We start from the raw sequence: 18320 nt of genomic DNA on the forward strand, positions 1-18320 counted from the left end.
CCATCCGTTTGTCAGAGTACACATTCCTATCATAGTCGCGGATCTTGGAGATCTCATTTATTTCTGGGGCAATGTGTGGCATGACTTTATTTAATTCAAACTAGGGCAGTGTGAAATACATCATCTTAAACACCTCTTTTGGCCAAAGTGGGTTACTACTTATTACTTACTTATTCAGCTCCTCTAGGCTCTAGGGGTGCCACAGAAAAGAGAACAAAGTCCTAATGTGAACTAGTGTTACAAACCCTCTGTTTTTTGTGTCTTCCAGGAGGTGGTTTGGTGAGTGTTAACCACCTCAGATGGGTGGGGCTACTGAGGGTTTCCAGGGCGGTTTCCTTACTGCACACAGGGTGGGCCTTTGCACTGACACTGCAAACTGGCAACACCTCCCTCAGCTTCCAGCTTCTGTCTCTTTCAACTGGTCTGCTTCTGTGCCAGTCGCTCCTTACTTTGCTCAGGTTCATGCGCTCTGACCTCTGGAATAAGGGAGTGAGGAGGTGTCCTGACATCCTTACTCTGATCAAAGACCTGTTCCTGAGATGATGGACATCACCTGGAACACCTGAGTTCTCATACCTGGAGCTTAAGGGACATTGCTTCCTCACTCTCAGTCTGCTTTATTTGTACCTTGACGTGGGCTTCCCAACTCTTGGCTGTCCTGGGGCTAGGGCCTTACACCTAGCAGCACACAAATCTTTGTGCTTTTGCAAGTCTTTGCTGGGGGCCCTATGGATGCAGATGGACCCCTCCCAGCTTTCTCTTTTTCATAAAAAATATGTTGTTGCATTGGCTGCAGGTGTTGGGTTTGACCCGCTGTCTCCATTTCCTCCTACTCGTCATCAGTTTCACTACTAAGCAGTCGCTTTTCCTAGAGCTGGGCTGAACACTCCCCACTCCTTCCATTTTCCTTCTAAATTCCTTGCAAGCTCACCTGCCCCTTCTTTCCTAGCTGTGAGCACCAGATCAGTCTGAGCAAGGAAGGCGCAATCCAGTTAAAGACTGGATTGTGAGAGGGCCAGGCAGTTCTATGGGAAAACCCCTCTTAAATTTAGAGGCCATCTGCACCAGAAGCTGCCTTCAGCTCCCAGCCCTGGGCTTGTAGGTTGTCCCGATGCCCAGAGTGCTACTTGCATTTAGTTCACCCAGGCCAGGGATGCTAACCAACTGACCAATTCATGGAAAGCTCCACCCCAAATGTGGAGGGTACCTGTGTTGAGAGCCCTTGCACCTAGCTCCTGCTCTGAATCAGCAAGCCGCACTCCAGCCAAGATTGACTTGAACCACAGCCCTACCGTACCCCTGAAAATTCAGCTCGTCTAAACCTCTGGGTCTAGTCCAGCCCAGAGTGGGATATCCCTACAGAGCCCACAGCTGAAGGCCTGAAAAGGTAACAGGGTGTGGGAGCCTTTTGCTTATGTTGAACTTATCTTGTTCCCGTCTTGAACCACAGGTCTTTCAGACAAAATCCTGCCACCATCTGGCACATGGGATCTGCTGGCTACCAAGTCTGGCTGGCTTTGATGAGAACGATGACATGGTGGTTTCATTTTATTATGAAACCAGCACCTAGGCTGTGCAAAGGCCACTCATGAGGCCAGGGCTGGCAGTGCTGACATTGTTTTGGCTCTCTGTGCCTTCCTTGATCCTCGTGGACGCACTCCAGAAATTCTGTGGTCAGAGCAGCCTCAGGGAAAGAAGAATGTGCCAGGCCAGGGCCTCTTCAATTCTCTACCCCCTGGTTTCTGTGGCTCGCCTTCTACCTCCTTGACCATTCCGTCTTGTTTCCCTTGTAGACTTCTCTCCCAGGCTCTGTCTCCACCCAGAGATGGGCCACCACCGGGGAAGGTGGTAGGAAGAAGTTAGGGACCCAGGTGTCAGAGGGCGGCATGAGTACTGAGCACCCAGAAGTTAGCAAATGGGGGAGAGGGTGGAATGAGGGCCAGCTGTATGTATGAAATTACTGGTATTTGATCATTTTTGACCTATATAATCACAATTTCATCTGGTTCAAGCTACAGCTTCAGAAATTGCTTCAGTAGGGACCGTGTCCACCAATACTTTATACAAGGCTATTAGAAGCTTAGGTAGCCTACACAAAGGTAGGAGAAACAATTAAATCAGAAAAGGCTCCTCTTTACAGTGGCAACTGTGCAGTTCCAGAAGGTAGTGAAGTGCTGGCGGAGTCTTATGTGAAATCACAGGCAGTCAGGAAGTAGCTCTTCTGCTGAAAAGCTTTTAGCCAACCTAACCCCCCCTCACTAGTGGAGGAGGATGGAGCTGGGCAGCAGGTCTCTGTGTTTCTGAGCCTGGCATGCCTGTCTGGGGTAATTTTTCAGTGTAGGCCCTGAAGTTCCATCATTCTATGGGTCTGCGCAGAAGGCTGAGGAAGGACATTAGCTGTGATTTTAGAAAGAGTCTATTAAAGGCTTGTTACTTCTGGGGCAGCCCAGACAATTCTCTGCAAACACAAAGGCTTCCAATAAGGAAGGCTGCACTGGATGCTGAGATGAGCTGCTTACTATCCATGGGGTCGTAGCCAAACACAATTCTCCCAGCCTCAGTTTCTTCCTCTATAGATGGGGATGGCCATTCCTCCCTCTTGAGACTGTGTTAATCCACTAGAGCTGCCATAATCAATACCACTGGGGGGCTGAAACAACAGAAATTTATTTTCTCACAGTTATTGAGGCCAGATGTCCAAGATCAAGGTGTTGGCTGGGTTGGCTTCTGAAGAGGCCTCTCTTCGCAGCGTATATATGGCTGCTTTCTTGCTGTATCCTCACATGGCCTCATCTCTGTGAGGGTGCAGAAAGAGAGAGAGAGAGAGAAATTGCTGGTGTCTCTTCCTCTTCTTATAAGGACACCAGTCCTATCAGTTTAAGATCTCATCCTTATGACCTTATTTAACCTTTATTACCTTCTTATGGGCCCCATCTCCAAAAACAGTGACACTGGGGATTAGAGTGTCAACATATGAATTTGGGTGGGAACACAACTCAGTCTAGAACAGACTGTTTTTGAGAGTGGCAGGGCATAGATTATGCTTTTTTGATGTGGGTCACATAAAAGGTCAAGCAGGTTCCAGTAAATCTGACTGCTAAATAAAGAAGGCCTGAGCAGAGTGAGACAAAGAAGCCCCCAGATCCTTGGGGAAGAAGAAATAAAAGTCAAGACCACACCCCTACACTAGATTATCAATATTTTGCTACACTTATCTATGTGCTTAAATGGTCTGTTTAATGACTACCTATGGTTCTTTTTTCTTGACGCCACCTTCTCCTCCACTTCCTACATTCTGTTGGTTACCAGCTGTCTCTGATCTACATTCCCCAACTCTATTAGTCCAGGCCTCCACTCTTGATGGATTAGATACTCACAGTGGCTTCCTCTGTTCTCTTGCTGCTACTCTGCCCCTCCCACTTTCACACCCAGACAGGCTGTTGGTATAAAGTGTATACTAGGTCTCTACTTGAAATATTTCGATGACTTCCTATTACTTTTAGGATAAATCCAAGCTTCATGCCAGTCTTCCAAGGGCCTCCATCATATCTTCTGGCTCTTACCTGGCTCTCCAGCCTTATTGCCTACCAACCCCACTTTCTCATTCTCTGACCCAGATGCCTCTGGGTTACTGCCCAAACTGCTCTGCTGTCTACACTTGTCTGCTCCCTCCACCCTTATAACTAGACTCATTTTTCAGATTTCAGGTTCAAAGTGATACAAGCCAGAAAACCTTTATTAGAAGATTAGCCTGGGTACCCAGCCCATGTCCTCACATTCTTTCTGTCCTAACCGCTATCTCCCCATGCTGAAATCTCCTTAGCTGTCTTTATTTCTCCCTTCAAGCTGTAAGTTCTAGGAGGTGGCTGAATATGTAGATGGTCTTATTTATTGTTGTAGTCCCAGCACCTAGCATTGCATCTGGCACATAGTAGATGCTCAATAAATACTAGTTGAATTAACTACTTATCTTTTAAAAACCATTTTTGATATTTGTTTTTTTTTTTTAAAGATTTTATTTATTTATTTGACAGAGATAGAGACAGCCAGCGAGAGAGGGAACACAAGCAGGGGGAGCGGGAGAGGAAGAAGCAGGCTCACAGCAGAGGAGCCTGACGTGGGGCTCGATCCCATAACGCCGGGATCACGCCCTGAGCGGAAGGCAGACGCTTAACCGCTGTGCCACCCAGGCGCCCCCATTTTTGATATTTGTATACCTATGTTCATAGCAGTATTATTCACAAGAGCCAAAAGGTGGAAACAACCTCACTGTTCACTGATGGATGAATGGATAAGCAAAATGTGTATAGCCACACAATGGAATATTATTCAGCCTTTAAAAAGAAAAATTCTGACACATACTACAACATGGATGAACCTTAAGGATGTTATGCTAAGTGAAATAAGCCAGGAACAAAAGGACAAATATGGTATAATTCTCTTATATGAAGTCTTTTGACTAGTCAAATTTATAGAGACAGAAAGTTGAATGGCAGTTGCCAAGGACTCAGAGGGGAGAGGAAAGAGGAGTTAGTGTTTAAAGGGTACAGAGTTTCAGTCTGGGAAGATAAAAAAGTTCTGGAGATGGATGGTGGTGATGGTTTTGTAAATAGCATTGTAAATGTATTTAATGCCAGTAAACTGCACACTTAAAAATGGTTAAAATGGTAAATTTTATGTTATGTATATTTTGCCATAATAAAAAAGCTTCACTAAAAATTTTTTAAATAAAATTTCAAATGAGAAAAATAAAATCTCTAGGTGATGCTGGAGAAAGAGAGAGAGACAGAGAGAGAGGGAATGAATCAGAAGGGGCCCCTGCTGGGAACTGTAGTCAAGATTCAGGAGCCCATGGTGGGCAGACCAGGTTCACAGCCCTTGTAAAGGGTCCCTGCATAGCCAGGCTCCTGGTTTCTGGATGTGCCTCAGGTTACCCTCTGGTCTGCTCAAGACTGCTGCTGCTCATTTCTTCGTTCATTTCAATTGAGATGATTACCATGAACACTCAAGGTCTTATTTACCGCTATCCTTAGAGTCTATTTCACCAGGCAGGGTACCTTAAAAGAGGTTTCTTTGCAACTTTGGGAATGAAACGTTGTTCAAGCACCCAGTGGCCGACTGTTCTCCAAAGATGACCACAACTGTATCTCCCATCTTGCATTATTTCTTCAATGAGACCCTCTTGTCAGGAGGTGGGGTCTATTTCCCCCTCATTGAATCCAAGATGGCCGAAGTGACATTGTGTGGTTTTTGAGGCTAGCCTCCAAGATGCAGTGTTGTTTCTGCTTTTTTGCTCTCTGGAAGAGCCAGCTGCCATGCAGTAAAGAAGCTAGAGATAAAATACTGAGTGATGAGGTAGCTAGCATGTGCAATGAGAGAGGCCATGTTGAGGAGCTGAACATGTGATACGAGAGTGAAGCTTCTTAGACCTTCCAGCTCAGCCTAGCCACTGTTTGACCACAACTTCATGGACACCCCAGTTGACCCCAGCTGGAACAGAAGAACCAGCCAACCAGGACCTGCCCAGACATTTGACCCACAGAATTTTTAGGAATAAATAAGCCATTGCTGTTTTAAGTTACCGAATTTTGAAATGGGTTGATTTGCATCAAGAGCCATCCAAAACCTCATCTTCTACCAAATTAAAAACCAGAACAGGGGCGCCTGGGTGGCTCAGTAGGTTAAGCATCTGCCTTCGGCTCAGGTCATGATCCCAGGGTCATGGGATTGAGCAGCACGTCGGGCTCCTTGCTCAGTGGGGAGCCTGCTACTCCCTCTCCCTCTACCTGCTGCTCAGCCTGCTTGTGCACTCTCTCTCTGTCAAATAAATAAATAAAATCTTAAAACAAAAGCAAAAACAAGGGGGGCCTGGGTGGCACAGCAGTTAAGCGTCTGCCTTCGGCTCAGGGCGTGATCCCGGCGTTGTGTGATCGAGCCCCACATCAGGCTCCTCTGCTATGAGCCTGCTTCTTCCTCTCCCACTCCCCCTGCTTGTGTTCCCTCTCTTGCTGGCTGTCTCTATCTCTGTCAAATAAATAAATAAAATCTTTAAAAAAACAAAACAAAAACAAAAACAAAAAACCAGAACATATAATTGTATTACAGAACATTCTAGTACATCCACTCCAGTTTGTATTCATTGTCATAATATTAAAATAAATAAAAAAAAAAGAAATCCACCTACAAATCCACCTTTCCAATGCTTTCTCTATTTCCACTTATCTATACGTTGTTTATTAGTTCATGATAGGCATACATAATGAAACAATGTTGTGTTTACTGAGCACATAACATTTTGCAGTTTTTCCCTCTCTTAGCATTGTATTTTTATTCACACATTCAACAAGCATTTATTGAGATCTACTTTATGTCAGGCACTGAAGATTTGGAGCTAAATGACTGCATACTATTTTTTCCATATTTTTAATAATTTACATAATAATTCCTGTGAAATTGCTCTTTGAATCAAACCCAAATTGATCCAGGTATTTTTTTTCTTGTCTATTTATAATTTTTGCTCTGAAGGATTTGTGGTAATTTACAATATGACCTATGGTATCAAAGCATAAAATTATAATTATCAGGAAAGGAAAATAAATATGCCATGAACTTAGTCTAATAGAATTACTGTAATTGAACATGTAGCTCTGAGATTGCAGGCAAGGCAAAGAGAAAACAGTGAAGCAGTTATTCTCATTGCTTGACTTAAAGCAAGCTCATCATTCTTCTAATGGGGACGGAGATCCTGACTTCTCCACCCAGGAGGGGCTGTTGGTGGATGGAGGTGGGGAGGTGGAGATGGCATAGCTGGAGGAGGGCCAGCCCTTTCCAGGAACCTGGCTGGGAGGAAGAGTAGAGTGTTAAGCTAGGTAGGGGCAACCGGATGCTGGTGGGAAGATTCTGTAGCGAGGCAGAAATCGAGGACTCGGGGAGAGAGTCTAACTCCTGAGTAGGGTCCCTTGGAAGGTCCAGAGATGGTATCTGGGACTCAGTGGAAAATGAGGGAGTTTCCTGGCTGGCAATTTCTGGTTTTTTTTTTTTTTTTCAATTTAAATAAGATGAGAGTTTAGGAGAGTGGGATTGGGGATTTGAGAAGGATGGGAAAAGCATCAGATACTCCTTGTTGAATCTGCTGATAGACTATTGGGTATCTGAATCCAAGAACAGACAGAAGGCAAAGGACAGATCATGGCACGAGTATCACCAGGGCCCTGGCTCCTGATCCCATACAAACTCTCCCTTCTACACTACAGGAGACTTGATCTGAACGTCCTTTTACACCTGCTTTTCTGAGAGTGTTGATTCGTAGAGGCCGTGAAGACAGGCAGGTGGCATAGCCAATGGGGCAACCAGCTGGGAGATTCTAAGGAGTAGAGCAGTTGGTGAGGAAGGAGAGGTTTCCCGTTGAGCACCAGGTTTTAATGGGACAGAACAGAAGAAACAGGGTTTCAGATCTGTGGCAGCAGAAGCAGGCCTAAGACACCTGGACAGATGGTCCAGACAGGATCCACTCCTCCAGCTGCTGGAGTGAGAGCCTGTGCTTTTAGCCCCCAGTCATCACATGTTCCTGGAGATTGGATGCTTTAATTTGAGCTGACTGGGATTTGGCCACAAAGCTGTCTCCGAAGGAAGAAAAGCAAGGATCTGTGGGTCTGGACACCAACTGTTTTATTTCCCACGAGAGTTGGCAGGTGAGAGTTCGGGGACCCACCATGGTCTTCCTCCTTTCTTCCCTGTCACCTCTGGGCCATGCCCTTGTGGAGCAGGTGAAGTCCAAAGTTCAGGCTGCCGAGTTAGACACTCTGGTTTCTAACCCTGGCACCTCCGTGTGCTTGGCTGTATAATAACCATGGAGGAGTTATTTAAGCATTCTAAATCTCAGCTTTCTTGTCTGGAAATTGAGAATATTTATCTCATAAGGCTGTTCTAAGGAATACATGAGATAACAAACTGCCTAACTGTCCACTTCTAGCAGAGTGCCTAGCATGCAGTCAATGCCCAGTACATGTATTGTTTTTCCACTGTCCCATCTACCCCTATGGCTCTTCTCCTTGATCAGCCACAGCCCTTGGTAGGCTGACTGGGTAGTCCTGCATCCATCAGCATTCTCGGCAGCCTGCCTCTCATGATTCCTATGTATGGGCTTTTGAACGATACTGAATGAACAATGTGACCTGATACTTGGGAGTAACTTAGAAATATTACTGAGCCTCAGGCACCTTTGAAGGAGACTTTTCAGCACTAGCTTTGACAACTTTTCAATAAAAATCCTAAGTATTTTAAAATTTTTATTATTTATTTATTTATTTATTTGCTGAGAGAGAGAGTGAGTGTGGAAGAGGGGCAGAAGGAGAGGGAGAGAGAGAGAATCTCAAGCAGGCTCCGCCCTCAGTGCAGAGCCTGACACCCTGCTCCATCTCATGACCCTGAGATCATGACCTGAGCAGAAATCAAGAGTTGGACACTTAAATAACTGAGTCACCCAGGTGCCCCCCAAAGCATTTAAAAACCCTCAGAAAATAAAAAGCATTGGCAAAGATGTGGGGAAACTGAAACACTTATGTATTTCTGGTAGGCATGTAGATGGCACAACAGCCAAGAAGAACATTGTGGTCATTCCTCAAAAAAGTTAAACATAGATTTACCATGTTATTCAGCAATTCTGCTTCTCGATATATACTCACAAGAAGTGATTGTGGCAACTCAAACATATCTGTAAACCCACAGTCATAGTCGCTTTATTCACAACAGCCAAAAAGTGGAAATAACCCAAATGTCCATCAATGAATGAATATATAAACGTGTAGTTTATCCATACAGTGGAGTATTATTCAGCCATTAAAAGGAAGGACAACTTGACACAGGCTACAACATGGACAAGACTTGAAGACATTATGCTAAGTGAAATAAGCCAGACACAAATGGATAAATATGGTTTCTCTTAGAGGAGGTTCTCAGAGTATTCAAACTCATAGAGACAGAAAGTAGAGTGCTGGGGCGCCTGGGTGGCACAGCGGTTAAGCGTCTGCCTTCGGCTCAGGGCGTGATCCCCGCGTTATGGGATCGAGCCCCATGTCAGGCTTCTCTGCTAGGAGCCTGCTTCTTCCTCTCCCACTCCCCCTGCTTGTGTTCCCTCTCTCGCTGGCTGTCTCTATCTCTGTCGAATAAATAAATAAAATCTTTAAAAAAAAAAAAAAAAAGAAAGTAGAGTGCTGGTTTCCAGGGAGAGGGAGAGGGTGGGGGGCAACGAGGAGTTATTGTTTAGGGACAGAACTTTAGTTTAGGAAGATGAAAAAGGCCTAGGGGTGGATGGTGGTGATGGTCGCACAACAGTGCAAATGTACTTAATGCCACAGAAGCATATGCTTAAAAATGGTCATAAATGATAGATTTTGTCTTATTGTATATTTCATTACAATAAAAAACCCAATTTTGTTAAATACTCTAAACTTTAAGTTAAATGATTGGTCACTGTCATGTGCAAGAACATATGTAAGAGAAGACAAGCACTGACAATTACCAAAATCAAGCTAATAAAAATATTTACAATGTTTGACCCTTCTGTGAAGGTAATATATCTAAACGACTGGCACAGGGCTTGCCATATATAAGCAGTCAAGAAGTGATCAGTGGTTTTTTTAAATCATCATTACTGTTATTGTTGTTTGTATTATTTATTATTTATGTTAGTACTGTTTATTATTATTATAATTATTATAAATAAAGTATGGTGATAGGTACCCTCTAAAGAGTTGTGGATGGAACAGAGGTCATGTGCAAGAAAGAAAAGAACTGTTCTTTCTATTCCTTTTCTCTGTAGTCTTAGGACATCTCCTGGCAAGATACAAAGTGTAGAGATTGCCATAGGGCTTCTAGAACAGCCAGACACACCTGAATCGTTAAATTCATTGATTTGTTCCACCCTTCCTTTATTCATCTATCAAGTTTACTTAGGTCCTTACATGTAATCATCTATACTGGATGATACGGGTATTGTAAATGTAATAAGGTTTGATTCCTGACCTCGGGATGCTGATAATCTAGTATGAGAGGTGAGATATATAATTGTAGTGCATTTGGGCATGTCCTGAGTGCGCAGCCTTTTTTATAGGCTGAAAGGTGGAGAGAGGAATAACCACAGCATGGGGGTAAAAATACTGTATGTGTATAAAGATACGAAACTAACTGCTGGTGGCGAATCTAAAACCCGAGCCTATCAATCCCTTGGAAGTACTCAGGGTTCTTGGCACCTGCTCTCACGTTCTGACCCTGTGTTCTTCTCTTTCTGTTCATGCCTTTCCTGAGGTGCTGTAGGGAGTTCTCCTGGTCTCGGATTCCGTGGTGCGGTGAGAGTCTGAAGAGATGGCTGCAGCAGCAGTAGCTGGACTGATCCCTGTGCTACACTCAGTGGCTGGTGACAAATCCGGCTACTACATTGGGCGGCAGCTGTGGTTTGGCTTCATTGCCGTGTACGGAGTGGTGGTGTACGTGGTCCGCATGCCCTGGGCCTCCATCCATGAAGATTTCTGGTGCCATGGCAACATCACCAATCCTTGTTTGATTGAGTGTTTTGAAAAACGTTTTAGCAGTCCTGTAGTGGGAACTTGGTACTTCTTTTTCTTTATTTTCTTGGCCCTCTTCTTCCTCATGGAATTCTTCATGGCTCAGATTCGGCACAAGCAGATCAAAGCCAAGTCTGTGGAGTCAGTGGCAAGTGAAATGGAGGAGGGCTCCATGGTGGGAATCCAGGAACATGTCCCTTCCCCAAAGAAGTCCATTCTGAACTTCCACCAAGAGAAGATGCTTTTGCTTTTGTACCTTCTTTACTTCCTCCTGCAGGTTGGTGCACAGTGTGTGTTTTTATTCCTTCTCATGTGCCAACACCTGCCCCTGGTAAACCAAACCATCATTCACTGCAGCACTGAGAGCTGCCCTGGGCCCTATTTCTGCCTGATCAGGGGTACTATGGAGAAGCGAATGTCCATCTACACCCTCATCACCTTATCCTTCATGATCGTCCTCTTCTGCTCAGGTTTCTTCATATACAGCATCCATCATTACCTGTTGAAAGGGCTTGCCAGTGCTAAGTTTTGGCTTGACTAATTTTGGAAGCTTTTACTGAGAGTCTTTCCTCCCTTACACTAGGAAGTTTGTGTGCCTTTAAATATTGTGTCTGGGGTGGGGCTTCCTCTTGCTAACTTTCTTTGCTTTAGTCCTTCATGAAATAAACCTTGGTTGTTCTGTTTCCTTCCTCTACAACCAGGCTCAGGTAGTCTAACTCGGAATGGGTGGTACACACTTAATAACATTTCAGAGTTTTCTCAAATGTGCTATCTAATTTGGTCCTCCCCAGAATCCTGTGGCACTGAGCTTGCTACTTCATTCTTCCAGCATCTTCAAATCAGGAAGAATTGTCACAGTCTTAGAACTAAGGGCTTTAAAGATTCAGGGGAGATTGATTGACTTGTGCTCTGGCCTCCCCAGTTTGGGTTGTAAATACAGAGAAGGTCGTTCTTCTCCACAGGAAAATTCTTAGCTGGAATGGCAGTGTAGGTTCCCCGAGCCCCTAGGTGCAGGCCCAGTCTTGCCACTTCACTTCAGTCTCCAGTGAGGACTGAATAAATCTGGATGAATCCCAGAGGATGAATGTGGTTAAGGTAGAAATGAGGTTTGGTGGAAGCAGTGCACTGGGTTTCTCTGTGTCCAGAATCTTGCCTCACTCCAAGACCTGACCTGTCTATCTTGAGTTATGTTGAACCCCAGCTCAAGTCTACACATAGGTTACTTATTAGCCATACTTTGGGACCCCTGCTGAGTCCTGTTGTCTGCTAACACAAGGTGGTTTGACCAGATATGGCTAGAGATCTTCATATCTGGGGGGAGGCAAAGATGGGGATCAGAGTGAGTCTGTTACAAGGAAGGTATGGCTAGTTACCTCACCCTGTGCTAGGCAGTCACCCCCCTTCCCAAAGTAATTTGAGTGACCATCCTGTGCCTGAGGCTTGGGCTCCCTCCAGGTGCCTGGTGTAACATGCGGAACAGAGGGCAGTGCCAGGAGCCCCACCTTTATGGGTACAGACTGTCTTGTTCAAGCAAGCATGATGTTCCCAAATAACTTAGTTGGATGTAGTTGGAATTTTCCTGAGGCTGACTGTGGCAGACAGATCTCAAGGTGGCCCCCAATGATTTTCTGCCTCCTGGCATCCACATCCTTGTATAATCCCTCCCTTATGAATGCAGGCAGGAAGAGTGACTTACTTCTAACCGAAAGATTTACTCCTGTGACTATGTCATATTATATATAACTCCATTTAAGCAGGTTAGAACAAGACTTTCCCTTGCTGGCTTTGAAGAGGCATGCACAGCAAGGAATCACAGGCAGAGTCTTAGAGCTGAGAGTGGCCCCCAGCTGACTGCCAGCAGAAAATGGGGTCCTCGGTCATACAACTGCAAATAATTAAATTCTACCCACAACTTGAATGAGCTTTGAAGTGTATTCCTCCTCAGTCCAGCCTCCAGATGAGAATGTAGCCCAGCTTACCCCTAGATTGCAGTTTTGTGAAACCATGAGTAGAGCACCTGTGCCTGGGCTCCTAACCCATGGAAACTCTGAGATACTATATGCATGTTTGTTTTAAGCTGCTAAGTGTGTGGAGATTTGTTACATAGCAATAGAAAACTGACACACTGACTTCTGGGGCCCCACAATAGTACAAGAGCCGGTGGAGGCTGGGTGGTCTCAGCATTAATGTATCTGGGGAGGCAACTTTTCTTCCATTCCAGGAAAGAGTTCTCCTTTGCTTTCTTCCAGCATCTGTTCCAGTCACAGTGTAAGGGGCTTGCATAAGTCTTAGCAGAGAGTGTCAGAGACTGAGGTGACTGCCACTTCTGTCCCTTCCACCTAGCCAGCCCTGGGAAGATTCTCACTGTCCTGAATGATCCATCTTGTTCTGCACTGGTCTCAGTAAAGTGGGGTCTGAGGTCCCAGCACCTTTTTTTGCACACACAAATAAATATGTGATCTTTCTGGGCCACACAGTCCTCACCAGGCACAAAGCTTGGCAGTTGGAGCTGCTAGATGCCACCTTCAACTCTCATCCCAGGCTGGGCATCTTTGTGCACAACTGTGTGCAGAGGCCTCTGAGGCCTCACTTTGAAACTTAGCTGAGGTTGTGGGGAGGCCACACCCTTCAGATAAGGTTTTACCCAGTGCCTGCTTGGAGTTGTGTAGAAGAAGGGTTACCTTTTAGAACTGTGAAAAGTTTCAGGGCTGAATCAGAGCCAAGTGTTGCTGTATACCAGTGCCCTGAACAGTGTTTGGTACATAGTAGGGACTCAGTAAATACTGTTTGGACAAATGGAGAGTATAATCAGGTGCTCTCAGAGAATCTTGATGCTATTTGTAGGGCTTGTGCGTTGTGGTAATCCTATTCCCAGGTAGGTTTATTGGGAGTCAAAACTCAAGGTCTAGTTTATATCACAAGTAAACCTTGCATATCTCCTTTCCCTGGGTTCATCCTGGTTATAGGCAATAGTGCCCAGTGGTTGGGTCTGTGTCATCTTGTTTCAAAGAATAGGTAGACGCTGTGTCAGAGGCTTCAGTTTAGCCACAAGGAAGGACAGTCTAGACAGTCATAGCAGTCAGTCACAGCTATATTTGAGCATGTATATCTGGATGAAGATTGTTTTAGGCAGAGGGAAGAACAAGGGTGGTGTATTGGTCAAGGTTCAATCAGGAACAGAAACCACGCCAATAATTTGAATAGGGGGCGTTTGGTGCAAAGTCTTGGTAACTAGTTAGGTGATTAACTATGTAAAGGGATAAAAGAGGACTTTAAGGGACTTGGAAGTAGCAATTGCAGAAAGCAACTTCTGCCTCCAGGGCTGAGGGAGCGAGAACAAGGAGGGAATGGTATGACTGCTACAGGAACATGTAGCCTGTGGGGATGACAAAACCTGCCGGAGGGTAACAAGCTTGGGTCAGAGCTAATCTGTAGAAGTAGAGTAACTGCCAGAGAGTACGGGGGGAGCCAGTCCGTAGGGCTACGTAGGTGAGTGCTAGCAAGTGTCTTGCATCCCAGAGCACTGGCTGCGGCACCAAGAAATAGTATATTGGAAGCAATTCCCTTCCTTCAACTAGTGCCTCCTAGGGTCCTTCCACTATCACCTATTTTATCTAATGACAAATCCTAACATCAAGCCATCTGGCAAAGGAGAAATGTTTACAGGGTCCAATCCCAGTATCACAAGGCCAGGCCAAAAAAAAAAAAAAGAAAAAAAGAAAAAGAAGCGATAGGTTGATAACTGGCACAGTCCACCTTTTTGACAACTCAGCTTCCGTATGTATTCTCCTACACATATTTGAACTTCCAAACAACAATGAAACAACTCTGTTTCCACCCAACAAGCTCTAGGTGTCCTTTGTACAGGGAAGAAGTGCTCACACTTTCTCCAAAATGGAGACACTCAAAATAGACATTACACCCATTGCTGACTATATTCAGTACTTTCAAATTCAATCACAGTTCCATTGAAAATTTTGTTACTTAATGGTTAAATTATAAAGTTAATTTTCAACAACTTGTGTATGTAAGATAATAAGGGAAAGAATTAGAGAGAAGAAAATCGTCACAATTTACAAATAAGTTTATACACAAAAAGAAAATATGCAAAACTAATACAATCCTTGTAATTGGTCACAAAGTCATAGCTGATATTTCTCCCTTCTTTACTAAGTTTTTTCTTTGTCCTGAGTTAGAAACTTAAGTAATTGAGGGTTCTCATCCTGGTTGGGTGACCCAGACTGTCATTTCTGAAGGGTCTGACTCTTCAAGAGTCTTGACTTTTTCTTTTGTTTGTTTGCTGTAGTTTTCAATTAACCTTCACCATTGGGCATGGAAGTATTCTGGGTTCCAGAAATAGTCTTCTTTGTTCCCCACTGTGTAGGGACAATTCAATTTCCCATTGGCAACTGTGATCAATCACTCCAGCCTATAGATTAACTCTTTTTTTTTCTTGCCTGTTGGTTCAGCGTAAGGAACCCCAAATAGCCAAGTGGCAGTCTCATTTTCCAAATCAATGGGATCATTGTGCCTTTGATAGAAGCATTTTTTCATTGGGAACTAAGACCTCCAAACCAGAAGTGCTCACGGTTGCTGGATGCCAATGTTTTTTTTTTAGGTATAACAGTGAGAGGAGCTTCTCTCACTTCCACCCTCTGATTCAGAGGGTACATGTATTCTGGCTGTGTGAGAGATAGCACCATATAATGGTCTCTGATTCAAGGCATATATTGCAGCCTGTTAGAAGATTGCATCCATCTTTCCAGGATGCTGTCTCACAATTGATACTGTAACTGAGTTTTCAGTAAGCCATTCTACCTTTCAATTCAGCCAGCTGCTTCTGGGTATTGGAGTATTGTGGGAAGATTCCACGGGCATGAGCCTATTGCTACTTCCTTTGCTGTAAAATTAATTCTTTGATCAGACACGATTTTGTGAGGTATATATCTATCATCCAAACACCATGAGTCCCCACTCTGACTGGTGGGACACAGTGGTGTTTCAGATTCTTAGGAATTAACATCAATTCAGAGCCTATGTCTACTGATCCCTTAGTAGTCTGGGTATTTCCTTTTCTCCAGTACCCAGCCACTCTAGTAAATGGCTATAGATATCTTCAGGGGAGTCTTAGAGGAATGTTTACTGTATATACTCGTGGCCATTCTGCAGAGTGTCACCCCTTCAACCAAGGATCTCTGGATCTGTGAATTGGCTTAGGATTGGGAACTGGATGAGAGGCCATGAGCCTCCATTGCAGTGACTCAAACCAGATCTTTAACCAACAAAACTAGAAGTTTTAGATCCAGGTTGGCAAATTTTTTCTGACAAAAGGGTAAAAATTTAAGCTTTGTAGGTCAAACAGTTTCTGTCACAACTACTCAACTCTCCTGGTGTAGCAGGAAAGCAACCATAGACATTGCTGTGTTCCAATAAAACTTTATTAATAAAAATAGGTAGAGGGCTGGATTTGGCTCATAGGTCATAGTTGACTGGTGCCATAGATCTAGCGATATTTGAATAGGTGATTTCTTTTATTACCATATGATCAGTTAACCACCACTTGAGATCCCAATTGGCCAAAACATTCTGATTATCTTTGTTTCTGCTGCCCTTTATAGTAATTGTGTTCACGTTGTCAGGCAGTTATATGCTGCCTCTTGGCTTTTGTTACTCTGAGATCCATTAATCCCATTGAAATCAGTGTATCATCCCCCACAGCCATATCTAGTCTATAAGTGCAGGTAACTACAGATCTTTGAAAGGATGTAGGTACTCCTTCACTAATTAATTTCTCAAAATCTTAGTGAAGGGAGGGTCTTCTGAGCCTTCTCAGGGAATGTGGTTGAAGGCATGGGTATGCATGTTGCACATGATAAATACGCATCAACATTTCTATCTTCCTAAGCCTTCAGATTCCTTCCTCCATATCAGATCATGGAAACTGTGGCATCTCACTCTCGTTAAGCAGAGACATTACTGAGTCCAAGAGTCAGCTGATCACCTAACAAGATGTCAGAGCCTCTTCCAGCTGCCTAATTTAAAATACAAGATCTGGAATCTCTAGTAAGTGTACCATATAAATTAACTTGGTCTGATATAGAGTTATATTCCACTCTCCATGTTCTGATTTCCACACACATTCCCCCAGTTTCTACCAGCATATATATTAGACCAGTTTCGTAATTTATTTAGAGTATAAGCCATCTCCTCCTGGGTCATACTTGTGTCTGAGTCCCTGAAACATGGTGAGATTTGACCAAGGTTGTGGGTTTAGTAGCATCAAGAAGTGATAGTGCATCTTGAGGAGAATAAGCATCTCTTTCTAAGCATCTGCCCCAGATGAAGTTATCATAGAGTTTTCCAGCAAGGAAGGCTAGTCATTACAGTACTGAGCTGCTTCTATTGCAAAGGGAGGCTCAGAGTGACTTGGAGATTTTAGAATCTTAACTTCGCTTGCATCCTACCAGATTACCCATTCCAAGTTTCAAGGTCTCATTATTTCTCAATCAATGTTCTAACTTTCACATAAGAAACTTGTGAAGGCTGTGAATTCAACTGCTGCTGTAATTTAGCCACTTGCACAGTTAAATTTGTGTTCAATATTAGTTATATGAAATAAAATGTTAGATTAGGACCGCCCTTGGAAGCTCTGTGATTCTCAGATGATGATCCTGTGCTTGTTTTCTTCTTCCCATAAGTGCTGCGGTATACTCGGGAAAGTCGGTTCCACACCGCAGTCCTTGTCATTGCTACTGCCATAACAGTAAGTGCTGCAGCCACTTGGGCTCCCAAGGCATTTGCTTTAACACTTCATCACAGGTGATAATTTAATTAACTGGGATGTCGCTCTATGCCATGGATTCCACTGGCAAGGAGCTCAGCACTGCCCTCAGATGCAAACACAGGACCAAACTCATTCTCAAATCCTGTCTCTGAGAGTCTGTCTCCCCAGACCATTCCAGTATCAATTCTATATCACAGTCCAATCAGGAGACAGACCCCATCCCAGTAACTTGAATAGGAAAATTTAATATAAAGAATGATAGCTTATAAAAGGGGTTAACTAACAAACTAGAAGAAAAAAAAGCAGCAACTATTTCTAGGGGTGAGGGAGAATAATTTAGGAAGGAACAAAGAACCTAGAAGAGCTCCCTCCACTACTCACTTCAAGGCTGATTCAGACCTACTTGGAGGGACATGGCTGCTATAAGATCACACAGCATGCCAGCACTAAGGAAACTTGCCAGAGGGCATGGCCAGAAACTGGTCCATAACCACGGCCTGTTGGAGGGTGAAGAGACTTGCTGGAGGGCATTAGCAGGCTGGAGCTGGTCTTTGAGGGCTACTGAGATGACTAGTACCAAGCCTCCTACATACCACTCCACTGTCTATGTGCCTAAAAATAGTACACTAAATTATGAAAGGAAATCGCCCTATTTTGCAATGGCCTTACAATGTCCTTTCAGTGCCCTCTATTGATGAAGACTGTACTGACATTGAGCCAGCGGGCAAAAGAGAAATGTTTATAAGGTTGAGTTCCAATATCATAGAGCTGGGTAAAAAGAATGGATTTAGTGTTGAGAGGCAATAAGTTGATAACTGGCAAAGGGATGAATAAATTTTGTGTGTTTAATGGACAAGAAGGTCAGTATAGCTGGAAGTGAGTGAGCGGGACAGAGACAATGCTGGTAAATGAGGTCTGAGAAACAGAGAGGTAAATGAGGTCAGATGTTTCAGGCTTTATAGATCATGGTAAAG

At 44.1% G+C, this 18320-nt stretch overlaps 1 protein-coding gene across 3 annotated transcripts; it reads left to right on the plus strand.

The window, feature by feature from the left end:
* The first annotated feature begins 1018 nt into the window (after positions 1–1018).
* Positions 1019–11240, plus strand: LOC117796758. Of its 3 annotated transcripts, none has more exons than XM_034646067.1 (2): positions 1019–1387; positions 10306–11240. In XM_034646067.1, exon 2 carries the CDS (start codon positions 10363–10365, stop codon positions 11101–11103), a length of 741 nt encoding a protein of 246 aa, XP_034501958.1. In that variant the 5' UTR covers positions 1019–1387; positions 10306–10362; the 3' UTR covers positions 11104–11240. The 3 variants fall into 3 exon arrangements, with proteins under 3 accessions (XP_034501958.1, XP_034501957.1, XP_034501959.1); XM_034646066.1 differs by having other exon boundaries at positions 10315–11240; XM_034646068.1 differs by lacking the exon at positions 1019–1387 and adding an exon at positions 7103–7691 and having other exon boundaries at positions 10315–11240.
* The last annotated feature ends 7080 nt before the right edge of the window (positions 11241–18320 follow it).

Source organism: Ailuropoda melanoleuca, chromosome 16, assembly GCF_002007445.2.
Source record: "Ailuropoda melanoleuca isolate Jingjing chromosome 16, ASM200744v2, whole genome shotgun sequence".
Classification (NCBI taxonomy): Eukaryota; Metazoa; Chordata; class Mammalia; order Carnivora; family Ursidae; genus Ailuropoda; species Ailuropoda melanoleuca.